The sequence below is a fragment of the Carcharhinus amblyrhynchos genome, chromosome 1, assembly GCF_965287045.1.
Source record: "Carcharhinus amblyrhynchos chromosome 1, sCarAmb.v2.hapA, whole genome shotgun sequence".
NCBI classification, from domain to species: domain Eukaryota; kingdom Metazoa; phylum Chordata; class Chondrichthyes; order Carcharhiniformes; family Carcharhinidae; genus Carcharhinus; species Carcharhinus amblyrhynchos.
Window position 1 is genome coordinate 115,929,308 of NC_137324.1, and position 23,258 is coordinate 115,952,565.

A 23,258-nucleotide genomic window follows, 5' to 3' on the forward strand; every position below is an offset into this window, starting at 1 on the left:
GTTGCTGTCCTTCACAAGCTAACCACTGGGTGGCCTTTATCAAATGTCAGTTGTGGCTCAGCTGGTAATGCTCGTACCCCTAAGCTATAAGGTTGCAGGTTCAAGCCTTTCTCCAGGACTTGATAACAAAAAATGAAGGTTGACACTGTAGTGCAGTACCAAGGGAGTGTTGCATTGTCGGAGGTGCTGTCTCTCAAATGAGATGTTAAACTAAGGTTCTGCCTGCCCTCTGATTTAGATGTAAAGGAGGGGTGTTATGTTCTGGCCAATTATTTATCCCTGAATTAACATTAGAAAACACACTCTATCTGGTTGGTGTGATACTGAGGTTTGTGGGAGCTTACTGTGAGCATATTGGTTGACTGCACTTCAAAAATCAACTTCATTGGCTTTTAATGCTTTAAGGTAGTCTGCGATGTGAAAGGTGCTATATAAATGCAACGTTCCTTTATTTCCTATAAAATGAATGTGGTCAGAAGGAATTTCTAGCAGGGGTGGTGATGTCAATTCCCATGTCAGGGCAAACTTTCAGCAAAGTAATGATGGCCTTCAGAGCAAGAGGATTTGAGTACAGAAGCTGGGATGCCTTGCTACAATTATACATGGTTTTGGTGAAGTCACACCTGGAGTATTATGTGCAGTTTTGGTCTCCTTAACTGAGGAAGGATGTTATTGCTATGGAGGGAGTGTGGCGAAGGTTTACCACGCTGATTCCTGGGATAGCAGGATTGACATATGAAGAGAGATTGAGTCGGTTAGGATTATATTCACTGGAGTTTAGACGAATGAGAGGGGAATCTCATTGAAGCCTATAAAATTCTAAAAGGACTAGACAAGGGAGATGCAGGAACAATGTTCCTGCTGGTGGGTTGTCTGGAACCAGGGGGCACAGTCTATGGATATGGGATAAACATTTTATGACAAAGATGAGAAGAATTTTGTTCACCCAGAGAGCGGTAACCTGTGGAATTCACTACCCAGAGAACAGTTGAGGCCAAAACATTATATGTTTTCAAGAAGGAGTTAGAACTAACTCTAGGGGTGAAGGGGATCAAAGGATATGGGATTAAATGGGATCAGACCATTGAGCTGGATGATCAGTTATAATCATAATGAACGGTGCAGTAGGCTCAGAGGGCCAAAATGGCTACCCCTGCCCCCATTTTACGATATTCCTATGAAGCAAGCCTAGGAGTTGGAAGAAAGGAACACAGCAGATGATTTTGATTTGATTTATTATTATCACATGTATTAACATACAGTGTTTCTTGTGTGCTATCCAGATAAAATATTCCATTCATTGAGAAGGAAATGAGACAGTGCAGAATGTAGTGTTACAGTCACAGCTAGGGTGTAGAGAAAGATCAGTTTAATGCTAGGTAAGTCTGACAGCAGCAGGGAAGAAGCTGTTCTTGAGTTGGTTGGTATCTTTTTCCCGAAAGAAGAAGGTGGAAGAGAGCATGTCCAGGGTGCATGGGGTCCTTAATTATGCTGGCTGCTTTGCCAAGGCAGTGCTAAGTGTAGACAGAGTCAATGGGTGGGAGGCTGGTTTGTGTGATGGATTGGTTCCTTGCATTCTTGGGCAGAGCAGGAGCCATACCAAGCTGTGATACAACCAGAAAGAATGCTTTCCATGGTGCATTTGTAAAAGTTGGCGTGAGTTGTAGCTGATATGCCAAATTTCCTTGGCCTTCTGAGAAAGTGGAGGTGGGCTTTCTTAACTAAAGTGTCGGCATGGGGGGACCAGGACAGGTTATTGGTGATCTGAACTTGAAGCTCTCAACCCTTTCTACTTCATCCCCATAGATGTAGACAGGGACATGTTCTCCTTTATGTTTTCTGAAGTCGATGACAATCTCTTTCATTTTGTTGACATTGAGGAGAGATTATTGTTGCTGCACCAGTTCACCGGATTCTCTATCTCATTCTTGTACCCTATCTCGTCATTGTTTGAGATCTGACCCACTACGGTGGTGTCATCAGCAAACTTGAAAATCGAATTGGAGGGGAATCTGGCCACACAGTCATAGGTGGACAAAGAGTATAGTAGGAGGCTGAGAACACAGCCTTGTGAGGCACCAGTGTGAGGATAATCGTGGAGGAGGTGTTGTTGCCTATCCTTACTGATTGTGGTCTGTGAGTTAGGGAGTTCAGAATCCAGTCACAGAGGGGGGTGCCCAGGCCCAGGCCAAGGCCACGGAATTTGGAGATGAGTTTCATGGGGATAATAGTGTTGAAGACTGAGCTGTAACCAATAAGTAGGAATCTGACAATGAATAGATATTCTTCTTATCTAGGTGTTCCATGGTTAAAAGCAGGGCCAGGGAAATGGCATCTGCTGTGGACCTGTTGCAGCAGTAGGCAAACCGTAATGGATCCAGGTAGTCTGGGAGGCTGGAATTGATTCATACCATGACTAACTTTTTGAAGCACTCCATAATGATGGATGTCAGGCCGATAATGATTAAAGCACACTGCTTGGTTTTTCTTAGGTATTAGGATAATGGTTGTCTTCTCAAAGCTGATAAGGACCTCAGATTGTTGTAAAGAGAGGTGGAAGATGTCTGCAAACACCTCCGCCAGCTGATCCGTGCAGGATCTGAGCGCTCGTCCAGGTACCCCATTCGGGCCAGTTGCTTTCCGTGGGTTGACCTTCAAGAAAGCTGCTCTGACATCTGCAATGCTACTTCAGATACAGGTTCATCCAGTGCTTCCAGGCTAGAGGGCATGCTCTCGCTGATCTTTTGCTCAAAACAGGTGTCGAATGCATTGAGCTCATTAGGGAGGGATGCGTTGAAGCTGGCGATTTTATATGCCTTCATCTTGTAGCCTGTTACGTCTTGCAGACCTTGCTATAGTCAATGATAGATGAATAGTGCACTGGCAATACCGGCCTAAATAAAGCATATTGCTGCACGTGACCTTGCAGTAGATGGCATGGCTCTGCTTCTATACGACTGCTGACCTAGAGCCTGTGTACACATTTCCAACTGACTGTTATCTGGAAAGTGCATATCACCTCGGTCTGAAGATCTGCATTGGTGGCATCTAGCAATCTGCCTGTCATTCAGCCAAACCTGCCTGGCATTTCTCACTGTTCTCTCTTCTTTAAAAACTAGACAGAAAGTGAACTTCCCATTGGGAAACCTAAAATCTCAATTTTATTCACAAGCTGGAGAACTTGGCACAATGCCTTTTGACTAACAAAGTAGAAAGAGGAAAAAAAAGCAAAACAGAGAAACCAGTTGAAAATTTTAAGTCTTGTCATGCTCCGACATATTTCACTCTATGCTCTTTAAGTGCAATTCTATAAACTGCATGCCTTAGTAATTCTCTACACCCACGGGGGAAACTTTGCCCAAGTAAATGGGTGATGGGTTTTGATGCATACGGGGAGTTAAATCTACTAAAATGTGATATCCAGCAGAAAGCCCAAATCATCATGTACACTTCTGACTTTTACCTAGGCACATTTGAAGGTGAACAGAGAATTCTATGCAGTTATTGGGTTTTAGAGTCAAAGATTATAATAAGCAATTATCTGTTGTCGCAGTCAATTTTGCAGGTTTTACAGACAGAAAATGCATTTTCTGAACTGTGTGGAATTCGCTAGAGTGGCTGAGGTGAATACACAAGGGTGAGAATTATTTTGGAAAAACTTATTGGCTGGCAATAGGTTTTGATCAATGAACCTGAATGGCTGCAGCCATGGCCAGGTGAGAGACTGCAGTTCAAGATGGTCCTCTTCAGAGACTGTTTTCCATAATTTACTGCTGATGGACAATTCTTGAAAGTCACTGTGCTGTTCTGAGAAATTCTGTGCAGGAGAATGGTGGGAAAGTCAGACCGTGGAGCTTGACACCAGAAATTACAGCACTCCTGGAATTCCGCATCATCTAGTATACTGTTTCTAGCTTGGAGGGGCCAAACTACTTCTGCTGGCACCCTTGGCCACTTTCATCCATGACTGGTCACGTGGTGATGTTGTCATCATCTCATATCCTTGGGGAAAGTTCAATTTGCTACAACTCCTGGAATCACACAGCGGGACCTCCAGGTAAGGGTGAAAAACACAGGGAGGAGTCAGGAGTCCCTCCATTCCTGTCACTGATGCACCCTCAAAAAATCAAGTCCAGCTGAACCATTCATACCCACTGGGGGGTCCCCTTAATTAGTACTCCTTCCTTTGACTGAACCAATGCATCATCTCACCCATCCTCCCTGACTGGCCAGGAACCCAGAAGTGGGATGCCAATGTCATAGTTCAGCATAAAGAGCCTTGGCAAAGTCTGCTGATGAGTTCAGTGGGTTCCCAGCTGGCTTAATGGTCCTGCTGTTTCTGCAAGGGCTAAAGAGTCATAGTCATAGAGTCATGGAAGTTTACAGCATGAAAACAGGCCATTTGGCCCAACTTGTCCATGCCGCCCTTTTTTTTAAAACCCTTAAACTAATCCCAATTGCCCGCATTTGGCCCTTATCCCTCTATACCCATCTTACCCATGTAACTATCTAAATGTTTTTTTGAAAGATAAAATTATACCCGCCTCTACTACTACCTCTGGCAGCCTGTTCCAGACACTCACCATCCTCTGGGTGAAAAAATTGCCCCTCTGGACATTTTTGTATCTCTCCTCTCTCACCTTAAACCTATGCCCTCTAGTTTTAGACAGGCAATGTAACTGCAATGAAGTTACTGAGAAAATCCCCCAAATGCAGCACTCCGGCGCCTGTTCGGGTACACTGAGGGAGAATTTTGCACGGCCAATGCATCCCAACCGGCATGTATTTCAGAATGTGGGAGGAAATCGGAGCACCCGGAGGAAACCCACGCTGACATGAGGAGAACGTGCAAACTCCACACAGACAGTGCCCGAGCCAGGGATCGAACCCGGGTCCTCACTTGCTATGTGTGAACAGAGCTGTGGCAAACTGAGTCAGAAGCTGCCCTTTCTGTCCTTTGGCATGAGACTGGCACAGATCAAACCATGTTTCAGAATGATGCCAAGATCTTGAGGGAGGGAGAGTGCGAGTGTGTGAGTGAGGGAAGAAAGAGTAGAACTATGGGGGTGAGGAAGAAGGGAAAGGAAGCAGGACGGACACCAAGTCAAAGGGAGAAAAGAGAGAGAATGGGATGAAAAGGTAAGGAATTGAGCATATTGCGAGGCAGAACAGAGAGTGATTAGGAGAGACACTGGGTGGAAAGTTAAAAAGGAGGCTCGCTGAACTTCATTTAGTTCCTCATTTATTTGAGGCCTCAGGTCACGACCCCACTACCTGGCATACACCGGGAATCAGAGCCAAATGGTCACAAATTCACAATTTGCTCTGGGATCCAGGGATGCAGGAGTCAGTGACAGCAGCCTCTCAGTGGACTTGGAATATAGTGTTCAATTCTGGTCGCCACACTACCAGAAGGAGGTGGAGTCTTTGAAGAGGGTACAGAAAAGATTTACCAGGATGTTGCCTGGTATGGAGGGCATTAGCTGTGAGGAGAGGTTGGTGAAACTTGGTTTGTTCTCACTGGAATGGCGGAGGTTGAGGGGTGACCTGGTAGGAGTCTACAAGATTATAAAGCATGGACAGAGTGGATAGTCAGAAGCTTTTTCCCAGAGTGGAAGTGAGAAAATCCTGCCCATTATATTTGGTGGGTAGATATCTGACTGCTGTACTGATCAAAACGTTCGGGAATTTTCATAGAATCATCAGGCCTAATTTAATGTAAAGTAAAGGGTGACATGGTGGCACAGTGGTTAGCACTGCTGGCTCACAGCACCGGGACCAGTGTCCAGTTCCAGCCTTCGGTAATTGTGTGTGTGAATTTTGCACATTCTCCCATGTCTGCATGGATTTTCTCTGGGTGCTCCAATTTCCTCCCACAGTCCAAAAATGTGCAGGTTACATGCTAAATATGTGGGGTTTATGAGGATAGTGTGGGGCCTGGGTAAGATACTTTGTCAGAGAATTGATGCAGACTTGATGGGCTGACTGGCCTCCTTCTGCACTGTAGCGATCCTACGGTAAATATAAGTTTGTGAGCATTTCCAGCCCCAGAACAGAAGTTAACTCGGACTTTGACAGAAGGTAGAAATCTACCTTCATTTTCTTTTGTTTTGTTGTGTCCACTTTACATCAATTAATCAAGTACAATCAATCAGAAGTTAAAGAAATCTCGTTGTTACCAAGCCATTTAACTATATGTTAGGCTAATAATAAAAAAGAAAGAACATGCACATATAAAGTGCATTTCCTCAGAACATCTCAAAATGCTTTACAGGTTTTGAAATGTAGTGACCGCTGTTACATTTGGCATGCACTTCAAACACAGCCAGGTCCCACAAATAAGCAAGTAATCTGTTTTGGCGATGTTGAGAGATAACTATTGGCCAACACACTTATTCTCTTTAAGAGAAAGTTAAAACATCCAGATTTCAAGAACAAATTACCACGCTTCTTCTTATCTAAACTATGTGCTTATTCAAAATGAGTGAGGTTGGCAGTGGATCAAATGATAACATAATTCTTGAACAATTAATCAAATACAGATGGAAGGAGGCACTTGAATCCTGAAGCAGGTCAGTTCCTCTATTGTGCGCTACAGCTGCACAAGACATTGCAAGCCAACATTCTTTATACAGGCCTTCCTCCTTGACTGGTATGTCTAGACTCTTTCTTTTGAAGATACATTTGGTCTGAGCATGAATAACTAGAAGCAGGAACTCACACATCATAACTTCAGAATTATATTACAAGCAGTTACTATTAATAATTTGCATTGATTGAAATTCATAGTAAAATCCTGCAAAGATCATTTGGCTTTGTACTGGTTTTATTGTGCACCCAGCTCATCATATAGTCAAAGATCTTAATACGTCAATCTCACTAGGTTTAACTTGCAAGCTTGCTACTATGAACAATGAATATTTTATCAGCAAATTCACAGATTCATAGAATCCCTACAGTGCAGAAGGAGATCATTTGGCCCATCGAACCTACACCAACAGCAATCCCATCCAGACCCTATCCCTGTAACCTATTTACCCCACTAATCACCTGTCACTGAGGGGCAATTTAGCATGGCCAATCAATCTAACCGGATTGGCGGTTGGTGACTAGTGGGGTGCCCCAGGGGTCGGTGCTGGGGCCTCAGCTATTTACCATTTATATAGATGATCTGGAGGAGGGAACCGAGTGCAGGGTGTCGAAATTTGCTGATGACACCAAGATTGGGGGAAAGGCAAATTGTGCGGAGGGTGTGGAGAGTCTGCAGAAGGATCTAGATAGGCTGGGCGAATGGGCCAGGAAATGGCAAATGGAATTTAATGTTGGCAAGTGTGAGGTGGTCCACTTTGGTAGGAAGAATGGTAGGAAGGACTATTACTTACGTGGCGAAAAACTGCAGCAGGCGACGGTGCAGAGGGACCTCGGGGTCCTTGTGCATGAGTCGCAAAAACCCAGCTTGCAGGTGCAGCAGGTGGTCAGGAAGGCAAATGGGATGCTGGCCTTCATAGCGAGGGGGATTGAATATAAAAGTAGGGAGGTCTTGCTGCAGCTGTATAGGGCATTGGTGAGGCCGCAGCTGGAGTACTGTGTGCAGTTTTGGGCGCCGCACCTGCGCAAGGATATTTTGGCCCTGGAGGGAGTGCAGAGGAGGTTTACTAGGCTGATACCGGAGTTGAGGGGATTGAGCTATGAGGAGAGGCTGAATAAACTAGGCTTGTACTCGTTAGAGTTTAGAAGAATGAGGGGAGATCTCATTGAGACGTATAAGATGATGAATGGGATGGATAGGATAGAGGTGGAGAGACTCTTCCCGCTCAAAAAAGACAGTAGGACTAGGGGGCACAGCCTCAAGATAAAGGGGAGGCGGTTTAGAACGGAGTTGAGGAGGAACTTCTTCACTCAAAGGGTGGTGAATCTCTGGAATTCTCTGCCCGTTGAAGTGGTGGAGGCTGCCTCGCTAAATATTTTTAAGAAGCGGGTTGATGGGTTCTTGATAAGAGAGGGGATTAAGGGTTATGGGGAGAGGGCGGGAAAGTGGAACTGAGCCACAACAGATCAGCCATGATCTTATTGAATGGCGGGGCAGGCTCGAAGGGCTAGATGGCCTACTCCTGCTCCTATTTCTTATGTTCTTATGTTCTTATGAGTGTGGGAGAAAACTGTAACACCCAGAGGAAACTCACACAGACACAGGGAGAATGTGCGAGATCCACATAGACAGTCACCTGTGACTGGATTTTTACTCGGATCCCTGGCACTATGAGACAACAGTGCTAACCACCGTGCCACCTAATTGGAAATGCTTCTTAAGGAAATAGAAGTACCAAGAAAATCTGTGAACTATCAAAGAAATAAATCTTATCTTATTGTAACCTAGACCAGAACAGTACAGTCCATTAATGAGTTCTCCTGAAATCTTATGTCTCTGGATTCAAAGAGAAGACCAGAGTGCTGGCGAATCGAGTAAAGAGGACTGTAGGCAGGGCTTTAAACTAATTGGGGGGGGGAGGGTGCGAGGGTAGGTGACGTTACAAGGTCTAAAGTTAAGGATAGGGTACAGGTAAGGGAAGAGGCCGAGGATGTCCCAATAATAATGGGAATAGGGGGCGTGAGTATGGTTGGTGGCGTTACGGCAAATAGGGTCCAGGTGAAGGCTGGTATGAAAGCGCTTTATCTGAATGCATGAAGCATTCGGAATAAAGTGGATGAGCTGGTGGCGCAGATCGACACAAATGGATACGATCTGGTGGCCATTACAGAGACGTGGCTGCAAGGTGACAGGGACTGGGAGCTGAATGTACAGGGCTATCAAGTGTTTAGGAAGGATAGGCAGGAGGGAAAAGGGGGTGGCGTAGCTCTGCTGATTAAGGATAGCATCAAGGTGATAGCAAGGTAGGATATTGGAGCCAAGGAGCAGAACGTGGAATCGTTGTGGGTGGAGATTAGGAAGAGCAAAGGGAGGAAGATGCTGGTGGGTGTCGTCTATAGGCCCCCAAATAATGATCTGGAGGTGGGGCGGGCTGTTAACGCGCAAATAAGTGCGGCGTGCAGGAATGGGACGGCCGTAGTTATGGGGGATTTCAATCTGCATATTGATTGGTCGACCTATGTTGGACGCAGTGGGCTCGAGGAGGAGTTCTTGGAATGCTGCCAGGATAGTTTCCTGGAACAGTGTGTGTTGGAGCCGACGAGGGAGCGAGCTATCTTGGATCTGGTGCTATGTAATGAGGCGGGTAGAATTAGGGACCTTGTGGTGAAGGATCCTCTTGGAGAGAGTGATCATTGTATGGTGGAGTTTCTGGTGCAGATGGAGGAGGAGAAAGTGGGTTCCCGGACACGCGTCCTTTGTTTGAATAGAGGGGAGTATGGTAGGATGAGAGAAGAATTGGCGAATGTTGACTGGGGGAGCACGTTGGAGGGAGGGTCTGCTGAGGAGCAGTGGAGGATCTTTAAGGAGATCTTTCTTGGTGCTCAGCGGAAATTTATTCCGATGGTCAAAAAGGACCGTAGGAGGAGAGGTAATAAGCCGTGGATAACGAAGGAGGTGAAGGAAAGTGTTAAATTAAAAGCGGAGGAATTTAGAGTAGCTAAGAGTAGTGGGCGAGAAGAGGATTGGGAGAGGTTTAAATGTCAACAAAGATTGACAAAGAAGTTGATAAAGAAGGGTAGGAGAAACTATGAAGCTGGGCTAGCGCTTAATATAAAAAAGGATAGCAAGAGTTTTTATAAATATATAAAAAGGAAGAGGCTGGCTAGGGTGAATGTTGGTCCTTTAGAGGATGAGAAAGGGGACCTAGTGGTAGGGGATGGGGATATGGCTAAGGTATTGAATAACTTTTTTGTTTCTGTCTTCACGGAGGAGGACGTGAATAATTTGCCGGGTGTTAGCGATGGAAAGGTGGTAGGACTGAAGGGTCTTTATGACATTACTGTTACTAGAGAGGCGGTGCTCAACAGACTGGAGGGGCTGATTGTGGACAAGTCCTCAGGACCGGATGGAATGCATCCGAAGGTTCTGAAAGAAATGGCAGAGGTGATAGTGGATGCCTTGGTGGTTATTTTCCAGACGTCACTGGATTCCGGGGAAGTGCCGGAAGATTGGAAAACGGCTAATGTTACGCCGTTGTTTAAGAAGGGTGCCAGGCAAAAGGCGGGGAATTATAGGCCGGTTAGTTTAACGTCTGTGGTAGGTAAAATGTTAGAATCCGTCATTAAGGAGGAAATTGCGAGGCATATTTAAGGGAATTGCTTGATAGAGCAGACGCAGCACGGTTTCATTAAAGGGAAGTCATGTCTGACAAATTTACTGGAGTTCTATGAGGATGTGTCTAGGGCGGTGGATAGAGGAGAGCCGGTGGATGTGGTCTTTCTGGATTTTCAGAAGGCGTTTGACAAAGTACCTCACAAGAGGTTATTGCAGAAGGTTGAGGGACATGGAGTTGGGGGTAGGGTGTTAGCGTGGATAGATGATTGGTTGTCAAATAGGAGGCAGAGAGTGGGGGTCAACGGGTGCTATTCGGATTGGCGGATGGTGACTAGTGGAGTGCCCCAGGGGTTGGTGCTGGGGCCTCAGCTTTTTACTATTTATATAGATGATCTGGAGGAGGGAACCGAGTGTAGGGTGTCGAAATTTGCTGATGACACCAAGATTGGGGGAACGGCAAATTGTGCGGAGGGTGTGGAGAGTCTGCAGAAGGATCTAGATAGGCTGGGCGAATGGGCCAGGAAATGGCAAATGGAATTTAATGTTGGCAAGTGTGAGGTGGTCCACTTTGGTAGGAACAATGGTAGAAAGGACTATTACTTACGTGGCGAAAAACTGCAGCAGGCGACGGTGCAGAGGGACCTCGGGGTCCTTGTGCATGAGTCGCAAAAACCCAGCTTGCAGGTGCAGCAGGTGGTCAGGAAGGCGAATGGGATGCTGGCCTTCATAGCGAGGGGGATTGAATATAAAAGTAGGGAGGTCTTGCTGCAGCTGTATAGGGCATTGGTGAGGCCGCAGCTGGAGTACTGTGTGCAGTTTTGGGCGCCGCACCTGCGCAAAGATATTTTGGCCTTGGAGGGAGTGCAGAGGAGGTTTACTAGGCTGATACCGGAGTTGAGGGGGTTGAGCTATGAGGAGAGGCTGAATAAACTAGGCTTGTACTCGTTAGAGTTTAGAAGAATGAGGGGAGATCTCATTGAGACGTATAAGATGATGAATGGGATGGATAGGATAGAGGTGGAGAGACTCTTCCCGCTCAAAAAAGACAGTAGGACTAGGGGGCACAGCCTCAAGATAAAGGGGGGGCGGTTTAGAACGGAGTTGAGGAGGAACTTCTTCACTCAAAGGATGGTGAATCTCTGGAATTCTCTGCCCGTTGAAGTGGTGGAGGCTGCCTCGCTAAATATTTTTAAGACACGGGTTGATGGGTTTTTGATAAGAGAGGGGATTAAGGGTTATGGGGAGAGGGCGGGAAAGTGTAACTGAGCCACGACAGATCAGCCATGATCTTATTGAATGGCGGGGCAGGCTCGAAGGGCTAGATGGCCTACTCCTGCTCCTATTTCTTATGTTCAAATAGCTAAGGTATTGGCATAGATTTTTATCTTCATTACCAAACTGGCAGTCTGGAGAGATGGCAGGTACAGAACCAATCCAATTTACATTCTATTGATTTCACAGACATGGTCAGAGAGCAGAATTTGCTGTGGGATTGGATAGAGACAGCAAAGTTTTGGATGGGTTATGGGAGGGTGGAAGATAGGATGCCAGTCAGGAGAACATTGGAATAGTTGAAGTTGAAAATGACAAAACACATGAATGAGAGTTTCCAAGATGGATGGCCTCGGCATGAAAGGATGTAGATAACGTTCCAGAAATAGCAGGGGGCAGCAATTCTGATAGAATGTGCGGTCTGGAGCTAGTTTCAGAGTAAATGGGGGGCAGAAGTTGAATAATATATCCAATTACTCAAATATGGCAGCATAGTGGTGATGTATCTAGACTTATAATCTTCAGGCCTAGATGAGTAATCTGCAAGTGAGTTCAAACCTCCCCATTGCAATTTGTGAATTTAGTTAATTAAATAAATCTGGAATGAAATGCTAGTATTGTTAATAATGACAATGAAGGTGTTAATAGTTTCACAAAGACCCATTTGCTGCTTTTCTACTATACTTTAGTGAAGGCAATTTGCCACCAATACCTGTGTAACTCCAGACCCACAGTGATGTGGATGATTCTATTATCTCTGAAATAACAAAGCCAACTGCTCAGTTAGCAAATTGCTATTTTATTTAAGAAACACCTAGCATCAACCTAGGCATCAGATTCAGTTATGACAAAGGCACATCCAGTCCAGTTGACAAAGTCTTTACCCCTTCCACTATGTTAAATATTCAGTCTGTCTATTATCTGAGTAAAATGGCTGCATTGCGCACTGAAGCAACTCACCAAGGCTTGTTCAATAGCATCTCTCTGGATGCACTGGGACCAGTTCTAGGGCAGAGAGGATCTGTATAAAATTGATGGGTTGCACTGTAGCAGGACCACAGATCGAGGACTAAAGTCTCGGCAGGAAAATTTGCTACAAATGTTGGGGAGAGTTTAATCTCGATTGGCAGGGAGATGGAAACCTGAAAGGGAGCTCAGATTGTAGGAAAGCAAAACTAGTAAGAGGAAGTAAAGTAGTAAGTGAAATTAGAAGGCAGAATAATGAAGACAAGCATCAAATAGGAACAAAATGTGGCATAGTGTTAAAAAGACAAAATTAATCTAAATGCACACAGCATTCACAACATGGTAGGTGATTTACAGGCACAAATAGAGGTAAATGGCTATGATTCAATAGTTATTACGGAGACGTGGTTACAGGATGACCAAGACTAGGAACTGAATATTCAAGGATCTTCATCGTTTAAGAAGGAAAGGCAAGAAGGAAAAAGAGGTGCAGTAGCATTATTAGTAAGGGATGAGATCAGTCTGTTAGTGAGAGAGGACCTTAGATCAAATGATCAAAATGTAATCTTAGTTTGGGTGGAGCAAAGAAACAGCAAAGGTAACAAACCTTGGTGGGAGTTATTTATAGGTCACCAAACTGGTGGTAATGTTCGGCAGAGCATAAATCAGGAAATTAGAGCTATATGTAAAGATGGGTAAAACAGTAAAAATGGACGACATTATATATATTGGGTAATCCTAATTAGCACTATAAACTTAATGCACAGCAGTTAAATTCACAGATGACAATGCTAGGAGAGACAGTAAACGTATCAAACACTCCTCAAAGTTGGTTTGTATTTGGTCAGTCAAATATAAAATAACTTTTCGTAATTATAGTATTCTGCTTTTTATTTATCAATTTAGGGCAGGGGTCACCAAACTACAGCGTGGGCCACATCCAGCCCACAGTGGGCTGCATCCAGACCGGAGTTTGGAGACTGCTGATTTAGGGAAATGCAAGCTAATGCATGTCAAAATTTAAAATAGTGATACAGCATAGATAAATTATTGACGTCTTAGGGAATAAGCTATGATCATATTGAATGGTGAAACAAGCTGAACGGGCCACGTGGTCTATGCCTACTCTTACTTCTTGTGGTCTTGTATTCTTAGGTACACTTTGGGTAGAATAGAATGTGGTAAAAACAATTTGAAACAGACCTAGCAGTGTTAGTCAACTTTTTGCTCTTTATATTTATATACTATGAAATTTGTCAGACCATATTGTCATAGCATCTAAACTCAAATTCCCTGAAGTCAAACTGAAGCTGTGCAGAGCACTGCTTAGTTCTTACCTGAAAACTGTACTATATGTAGTTCCACCCACCAAAATATTAACGGTTGGGCCAAAAGGTAGTGCAGAATACAATAACAACATTCCACACACTTCTCATTACATTGCACCACAACTCATTTATAAATCATAGCGTGATGGTAAATGGCAATCACCTCCTCTTTGTGATTCTTTATCGGCATTGATAGAATGCTCTGCGTCTTGTACCCCGTGATTTGGTCAACTTCTGCATTGAACCTGGGATCCTGCGAAGGTCACAGAACAGATATGTAAGATTTTATTTGTATTTGAGCTGCAAACATATAAGTGATAGATCAACACAAGTTGAGCTTTGGATCGTTCCCATTTCATTGTGTATTTTGTGACATGTAGTCTGTTATTTGAAAGGGCAATCAGTATGAAATTCCTCTCCTCAAAAGAATGCTTTCTTATCGCTTGTCCTACGATGCAATTATAATTAAAAGAAAAACATTCATTTAGAAAATAACCACTGACAAGGCAGTAATGCAGCACCAGCTATTGAAAAAAACAAGCTGGAAAATCTTCTCATTTTCCAGCCCTTGGGACTCAACATTGTGTTTGGCAGCTTTAGATTGTAACCTTTCCATCTTAATCACCCCCTCATCACTTTTTTTTCAAATATCCCATTGAGGTGATTGTCCCTTTAAGGATAACACAGCAGAAGAAGGTCTGATTGGGGCTGAGAGTAAATAATCTTCCCAGGGCATAGAGTCCTCTCTGGGGCAGATGACATGTAAGGGACTGGATAGCTGGTTAGGCTGCTGGCCTCTGTACAGATTTTCCTACTGATAAATACCTTTTATCAACTGGTGTCACAAGGAGGCTTACATTAACAACTCAATGAGGTTACTGTGAAAATCCCCTCATTGCCACACTCTGGCACCTGTTCGGGTACACTGAAGATGAACTTAGCATGGCCAATGCATCTAAATGGAACGTCTTTCAGACTGTGGGAGGAAACTAGAGCACCCAGAGGAAACCCATGCAGACATGAGGAGAATGAGCAGACTCCGCACAGTGATTCAAGCCGTGAATTGAACCTAGGATCCTAGTGCTGTGAGGCAGCAGTGCTAACCTGCTAACCACAGTGCCTTTTGTTTCGAATGAACTCTGTGAACATGCATCATTTTACCCATTCATGTATTACCTCAATACAAACACTCCCTCCACCTCCCACATTTGTCTTTTCTTCTTAAAGTTGCTTCATTTTATTGCAATCCCTCACTGCTACATTTTAATATCTAACACATTCTTCCATTTTTTTCAGTTCTGATGGAGAGCCAAAAGGACTTGAAACATCAACTCTGCTTTCTCTCCTTACAAGTGCTGCCAGACCTGCTGTATTTTTCCAGCATCCTCTGTTCTTGTTGGAGTTTATGGCGCTCTCTTGTTTTTGATGTTTCCCGAGATTTTTCATACTCGCTAGTGCAGCATTTTGGTAACTAGAAACATGGAATACAGGTTTAACACAGACTATTCTATCAAGCATCGATTATGTTCCCAAATACAATTAGCCTCACCTTAAAATCCTGTGCAAAAGGAGAGCTCATTTTCAAATAATGTTGATAGTCAAGTGAGTTATAATGAATTATAATTTTATAAAAGCTTGAAAAAATAGTTCTACTGACTAGTTTTTTTTTACATATTTTCCCCTCAGTTATCATCATGGTAACACCACATTGTCAGTCACCAGAATTAAACGACAAGGGAAAGATTTATTATTAAATAGGAGGTGAATCACTTTCTAAAAAAAATCACAGCAGTCTTTTACTGATTCCTTAATTGATTACTGAATAGTCAGGAGCAATTCCAATCTACTTGAAAACGGAATTTGTGGCTTCAGACTTCTCAGTACTTAATTGTTAATTTAGACAGTTAAGTATCACTTGTTACTACATGAAATGCTGTTTAATGATCACAACTCCATCTTCCTGATCTTTAATATTTCTGAGAGCTAAAATCCAAACCAAATATGGTTCTCCTATATTAATTCCCAGTGCACTGAAATTCCGAGATGTCTTATATTTCTGTGCAATTTCTAAATCTATTTCATCATTCTTGCAATCAGCATAAAGGTTCAGACTTTTTCTTACAAATGTTCTTTAAAGAAATAACTTTCTTTGGATAAGTGGTAGTATTCATGATGGTCTTCCATTTTTTTGTTTAAACAAAAAATTAAATATAAAAAAATTAATGTATTTATCCAAACTGCAACTGGTAAGACTCTTGTGTTGAAAGCAAGGCAGTAAGGATTGATAGCTATTGTTTTACACATTCTCCTTTTCTTTAATCTAAATGGAACTAAAACACTCAAGTGCAGTCATTGAAGAGTTTGGCTGTTGTTAGGAATTTAAATAAGATTCTGCAAAAACTGCTGTAAGTTAGAAAGAGTTGGCAGCACATGCATATTACAAAGATAGATAGCTGAACCTTTTGGATGCCATAAATGGTATTTGACAATGATAACAATAGCAACGTGCATTTATATAATGCCTTTGGCATGATAAAGCATTCCAAGTTGTTTCAAGGTTGCAGTATAAAACAAAATACTATACCAAACCACATAAGGAGATATTGGGGTAGATCAGCAAAACCTTAGTCAAAGAGAAAGGTTTTAAGGAGTGTTTTAAAGGAGGAATGAGAAGTAGAGAGACATAGAAGTGGAGGGAGAGAATTCCAGAGCTTAAGGCCTGGGCAGTTCAAGACATCACCGCTAAAATTGTGGATATTCAAGAGGCTGGAATTAGAGAAGATATTTTAGAAGATTACACATATAATCCCTACAAGCGCAGAAGCAAGCCATACTCTCCAAAACAGCATCTTACACAGCTCCCCACCAACCCCACCACCCCCTCACCCTATTCCCATAATTTACACATCTCTGGACATAGGGAGAGATTTCAAAACAAGAGTGAGAATTTTAAAATTGATGCATTGTTGAACCAGGAGACAGTGTAGGTCATTAAAGCACAGGGTTGATGGCAGTTGGAGCAAGTTAGGACACATCAGGCAGGAGACTTTTGAATGACCCCAAGTTTACAGAAGGTATAATGTGAGAGGTCAGCCAGGAATGTGTTAGAGTCATGGTGGTTAGCACTGCTGCCTCACAGCATCAAGGACCTGTGTTCAATTCCAGCCTTGGGTCACTATCCGTGTGGAGTTTGCATGTTCTTCCCGTGTCTGTATGGGTTTCCTCTGGGTGCTCCGGTTTCCTGTCACAGTACAAAGCTGGGAAGATTAGGTGGATTGGCCATGTAAAATTGCCCCATATGGTCCAAAGATGTGTAGGTTATGGGAATAGGGTGAGGGGGGGAAGGAGGGGTGGAGTTGATGGGGAGCTGTGTAATATGCTGTGTTGGAGAGTATGGCTTGCTTCTGCGCTGTGGGGATTATATGTGTAGTGGAGCCTGGAGGCAAAGATATGGTTGAGGGTTTCAGCAGCAGAAGTTCCAAAGCAGGGGAGGAGCAGAGACAAGCAGTGTTACTGAAGTGAAAATGGACAGGCTTTGTGATGACTGAAATATATGACTGAAAGCTCACTTCAGCCTCTGAGAGAGGAATTGAATAAATGGGGAGGGGATGGAATTTGTGGCATCAGATCTCCCAACACTTAGTTGTTAATTTAGACAGTTTCAAGCCTGAATCACTTGTTATTGCGTGGTACGCTGTTTCATGATCATTATTCCGTCTTCCTGATCGTCAACATTTCCGAGAGCTAAAATCCAAACCAAATATGATTCTCCTATATTAATTCCCAATGCACTAAACTTTTGAGATGTCTTACATGTCTGTGCAATTTCCAAGTCTACTTCATCATACTTACTATCAGTAGAAAGGTTTTTTTTTCTCACCAACGTTCTTTGAAGAAATAACCTTCTTTGGATAAGAGAATCAATTCAAAGATACACATGTAACTTCATTGTCTAAAACTGTACCACTGAGCTTGGTGCAATCAACAGTGAAATTTGAAGTAATTGAGCCCAAACCGCTACAGTCAGAAGAAATTAGCTCATACCTTATATGCATCTTCAATGTTCAGTGGCTCTCCCGTGGCTGCAACATATCCGACAATTCCTTTGTTCCATTCCAATCGGATGCAATTGTTGGAAGTTTCTTCAGGAGTGGAGCCTTCTGCGACATCAAAGAGCTGACTGACGAGGAACTTTTTGTTTGAGCTGTCCTCGTGCACCAGGAAAAGGGAGTACCTGTCAGCAGCGATCACTTCATTAATGTGAAGAAAGATTTTGTGGCAGAGTGCCGTGACATCCAAATGGCTGGAGATATCCTTGACAAGTTCCAGAAGTCTGGAGCACTGATCGTCGACAGGTAAAGCTTCGCAGGCAGCCTTGGGAAACTTGAATGGCATCTGCTCCTTCTTATCCGAGTCGAAGACGAATGTCAAACCCCCAACAGAATCTTTAACAAGGATGGGTCTCAGGGGTCTGTCAAATTCGGAAGCAGAAATTTTCCTCGTCGGAGTCCCAGGAGTGGCACTCTCTGCGTGAGCCATTTGATGCACAGGGCTGAAGTCTCTCACAGTTTCATTTGCAATGGGAACAGTGTGCACTCTTTCTGCAAACCATGCATTGACCATTTCCCTGTGAAACACAAACAATGTCACCTTCTGGAAAACTGAAATACTGCTTACCTGTGCCACCTCTATTTCTCAAGGAACCTTACATTGAATAGAACCATTACATATTGTTAGCAGTATGTTTATTAAAATACAGTCAGCCTGGCTGGCCATGGTTGTAGAGATAATGTCACTGGATGAGTAATGGCCAGAAGCCCATGCTAATGCTGGGGGGAATAGTTTCAAATCCCATCACTGCAGCTGATGGAATTTAAAATTCAATGAATAAATATGGATTACAAAGCTAGCCTCAGACCATCAAACCATCATTGATTGTTGTAAAAGCCCATCTGGTCCACAAAAATCCTTCAGGGAAAGAAATCTGCTGTCCTTACCTGGTCTGGCCTACATGTGACTGCAGATCCACAAAAATATAGCTGACTCTTACCTGCCCTCTGGAGTTGCCAAGCAAATCATTCAGTTCAAGGATGATGAGTGATAGGGCAACAAATGCTGACCTTGCCAGTGATGCCCACATCCCATGAATAAATAAGAAAATGTTTAAGTCCATAGATACAAGCGAACTATATCTGAAATATTGTTCCATTAACTGGGCTGTATGAATTCTGTAACCTATGGTTCCTTGCTTTTTGTGCTGAACAGGCTCAAATAAATTGCTAAAGTTCAGTTCTTTATTTACAAAAGAATGTATCCAAGAAAGAGACGGGAAAGAATGAATATATAGCAGAGGGAGCAAAAGAGAGAAAACGTACAGGAATAATTTTGACATTGACCAATAATGTAAAGTGTGTAATATTGAACAGAGGCTCTCTGACATTTTTCCTGACATACATTGGCAAAGAAGTGAGATAGAATAACACACGGCTGATTTAATAACACCCACTGCGCACTATTTCCCAAAATCAGTGGTACCCGCTACAGGAATGAGACAATGGACTGGATTTCATTCAGCTCATCACGATAGGAATCATGGTAGCCAATCCCACTTCATTGTTGGAGAGATCCCCCCCTTCCTCCATGCCCCCTCCCCCCGCCCCATCGCCATTCTGCCAGCAGAATCTTCCCCTGAAGTCAGAGGTGGGTAAGAGTGATGCAAAATTTCTGGCAGCCAATGATGGAATGTCAATCAGGCTTATTAATGAGTCAATTGACACCCATTATTGGGTGGCACAGTGGATAGCACTGCTGCCTCACAGCTCCAGGGACCCAGGTTCAATTCTCGCCTCGGATGACTGTCTGTGTGGAGTTTGCATGTTCTCCCCGTGTCTGCGTGGGTTTCCTCCAGGTGCTCTGGTTTCCTCCCCCAGTCCAAAAATACGTGGGTTAGGTTGATTGGCCATGCTAAATTGACACTAGTGTCAGGGGGATTAGCTGGGTAAATATGTTGGGTTGTGGTGGAATTGTGGTTGGTGCAGATTCGCTATTCTGCACTGTAGGGATTCTATGATTATCCCCCCGGCCTCCCAGCAATGCCCCTACACACCCTGCAGTATTTCTGTTTGAGAAGACCTGCTGTGTTTTATGCTACTCAGGCACTTGTCAAGCACTTATGCCACTCAAGCACATTCTTCCCTGGATCCCAAGGGGGGAAGGCACAGCCAGACAGGTAGCGCTTCGATACTCAATATTTCCACTGCAGAGGCAGTGGCTGCTGCTAGTACTACAGCCTCCTGAGACCTCAAATCGAGGAGGGATCCAGGTAGAGTTTAGTGATGGTGAGAAGGATTTCATGGGATGGGCCATGAAGGAGGGGATGACAGAGGTGGACAGAAAGTGCATGGAGGCTGGCTTCCAGAAGTCCCCACTTCCTGCTGCCCACTGCTCAGTTAATATTAATAATTGCCTGCACAATGGCCTCATTTGACGATGGGGTTGGAGGGCCATCAACAGGTCTTTCTGCCGTGATTTATTCGGGGTGGAGGCAGGAAGGTGACAGTCTTCAAATGCCACCCTCTTGCCCAAGTCAAATGCCTCCCACACAAAACTTGCCATGATTCTGCCCACACATACTGGACTATGCTGTATTTGCACTGTATTTTCTACTCACTGCTTAATCTACCACAATGTGGAGATGCTGACATTGGACTAGGGTGGACACAGTAAGAACTCTCACAACAGCTAGCTTAGGGGTTCAAAAAAAAGGTCGCCATGGACAAGTTGAGCCGAAGGGCCTGTTTCCATGTTGTAAATCTCTATGACTCTATGACACCAGGTTAAGGTCCAAAAGGTTTATTTGGAATCACAAGCTTTCGGAGCGCTGCTCCTTCATCAGGTGAGCAGCACTCTGAAAGCTCCCAATTCCAAATAAACCTGTTGATCATTAACCTGATGTTGTGAGACTTCTTAATCTACCACATTAGTGGTTATACCTCCCTTAAGATAGATCATAGGCATTCTACATTCATATCATACAGAGCTGTTTCCAGGCTAACTTTAACTAGGCATTCAGGTAATTACATCACATAATCAGGCTTTTAGGCCGCACTTCCCTAATAATTGGTGGAAACATCTTGAAAGTTCTGTAAAGATGAAAAATGAAATAGCTCCCAAGAAGGAAACAAAACGACAGGAGTTACAAATCTTTTCCAATGAACAATTCCATTCACTGTCTACTTGACCATATATCCATGAAAACTTTCAGTCTGATGCATTTTTACTAGAAAAAGAATAAATAAACATATGAAAAAAAAGGATAAAACAGGATATGACAAAATCCCAAAATGTGATGTTAACGCATTGAATTATTTGTTGGTTAGCCATAGTCGTGCAAAACTTCAGTGGGGCTTCTCCAGTGCAAGGTTAGTCGTGCCCTTGATAGGATGTTTAAATAGTTATTTTTAGTTATTCACACCATTGCTATGGGTTTTCCACTACATTCTCTCCACCAACCCTCCTCACCACCGTGTCTCCGCTCCCCCTCCTAACCCCACCACTCCTCAACCTTATTGAAATTCCAGTGTTCGGAAAGTTTCGGTCACCCGTTATGGATATTAAACATTCATTAGGAATAACAATATATATTTGTAATGTACTCTTCAGCAAGTAATTCAAAGCATTATATCCCAGAAGGAAAACAAAGAATAAAATCTGGGAAATAAGAACAGTGGCCCAAACTGTTTTTCTCTTTTTGGAAAAATAAAGTAAATTTAAAAAATGGACACCAAGCAACAATGAGACATAAAATAGAGAAAATGGGGAGGGGCGCTTCAAAGTACTGTGGAAAGGTTTTCAGTCAAAACAGAAGGAAATAACAAGATTGAAGAATTTATACTGATGGAAAGAGTTGCCTCAATGGAAGAGGAGACTGAGTGATGAATAGGCTAGTATGGAGGAGACTATGATGTGCATAGAGAAGTAAGGCTGGGGTTGAACTGGGAGACGGGGTAAGATGATAGGGTGAAAGTACAGGTCTCCCTCCCTCCTCCACAGAATTCTTGATCTCAGGGAAGCCTCACCGCTTACTGATTGGGAATTAATGTGGCAGACCTTCCTGACAGTAGATGAAGTGAGGCTCTCGTCAGCTTTTCAGACCCTCATCGTTTACATTAAATACTGAATGGGAGCAAGTGATAATATAAAAAATTGGCATTTCATTCATAACTTGTTATAAGTACCTGCAAAATCCATGACTCTGGGTAGAATTTTCCACTATTCGCACAAGGTAATGGCTTATATTTTATTCATAACTGAAATGTGAGTATTGCTGTCTGGGTCATCATTTGTTGTCTATCCCTAATTGCCCTTGCTTGGTCATTTCAGAGAGCCTTTAAGAGCCTAAAGTCACATGTAGGCCACACCAGGTAAGGATAGCAGATATTCTTCCTTGAGGGCATTAATTTTTACAACAATCAACAATTTTTTTTTACCCAATTGACAGTGGTTTGCTGATCATCATTACACCTTTAATTCCAGATTTTTAGTGAATTCAAATTTCAACATCTGCCATAGTGGGATTAAAACCCAGGTTCCTGGAACATTACCCTGGGTCTCTGGATTATTAGTCCAGTGACAATACCACTGCAACACTGCCTCCTCTGAATTTCAAATCAAATATACTTACTTGTGGATAGGAAGAGAGGAGGGATCTGTGGGGAGGACATATGTGAAAATGGTGCAAGAAATGTACCCACGATAAATTTGCCTAGAATGATGAGTGACTTGACAGTAGATACAAACAAAGATAAATCTTCTGTTATGTTATAAGATAAACATATTACAATGTTCAGGAGCTGATTCTGGGTTCTGCTAATACAGACTAGCTGTTCTGATGTAGCCTCTGGCAGTATATCCCTCATTTCAGCATATTGTATTTTTAATAACAATGCTGTCATTCCTGTCATTAACTTGCAGCGAGTTATCAAAATATTTCACAATTCACTTATAACATCAAATACATAACATAAAAACTTGAGATAAATTCTGGGAAGAAATATATAAAAGATAGATTGATAAACATTAATAAGTTAGATAATTATTATTCCCTGCAATGGTAGCAATCAAACCCTTCAATCATTCAGTGTCATGTACAGCACAAAGGTATTATCAGTGATGATCTATGAATTGTGGCCATCTGCTCTATCCTGTGAACAATTCATGGGTCTATTTCAATCACATTTTTTATCATTTGAATTGCCAATTGTTCAAATGAATTGTACCCAAAATATGTTCAAACTTTCACTGAGAAATATTAACATTAATTTAATCTAGCTTTTTTGTATTCTAATATAGGGTCATGGGAAAGGTTGGTGGAAAGGATGAGACACAGGCTGGCATAGCTAACATTATTATTTGATCACAGCTTCTGTCATTTGTAAGGCCATTTTATTGTGCCTTTGCAGTCCAGAAAAATCTATGGTGCTCTCAGG

At 43.1% G+C, this 23,258-nt stretch overlaps 1 protein-coding gene across 2 annotated transcripts in view; it reads right to left on the minus strand.

The window, feature by feature from the left end:
- pde5ab (phosphodiesterase 5A, cGMP-specific, b) overlaps positions 1 to 23,258 on the minus strand; it is a 108,019-nt gene that overhangs the window by 68,910 nt on the left and 15,851 nt on the right. For both annotated transcript variants that reach the window (XM_080191359.1, XM_080191350.1), the window contains exons 2-3: positions 17,815 to 18,397; positions 13,934 to 14,023 (exon numbers count right to left, since the gene is read on the minus strand). In XM_080191359.1, the coding sequence (XP_080047485.1) occupies positions 13,934 to 14,023; positions 17,815 to 18,397 (673 nt within the window). The remainder of the gene's footprint in view (positions 1 to 13,933; positions 14,024 to 17,814; positions 18,398 to 23,258) is intronic.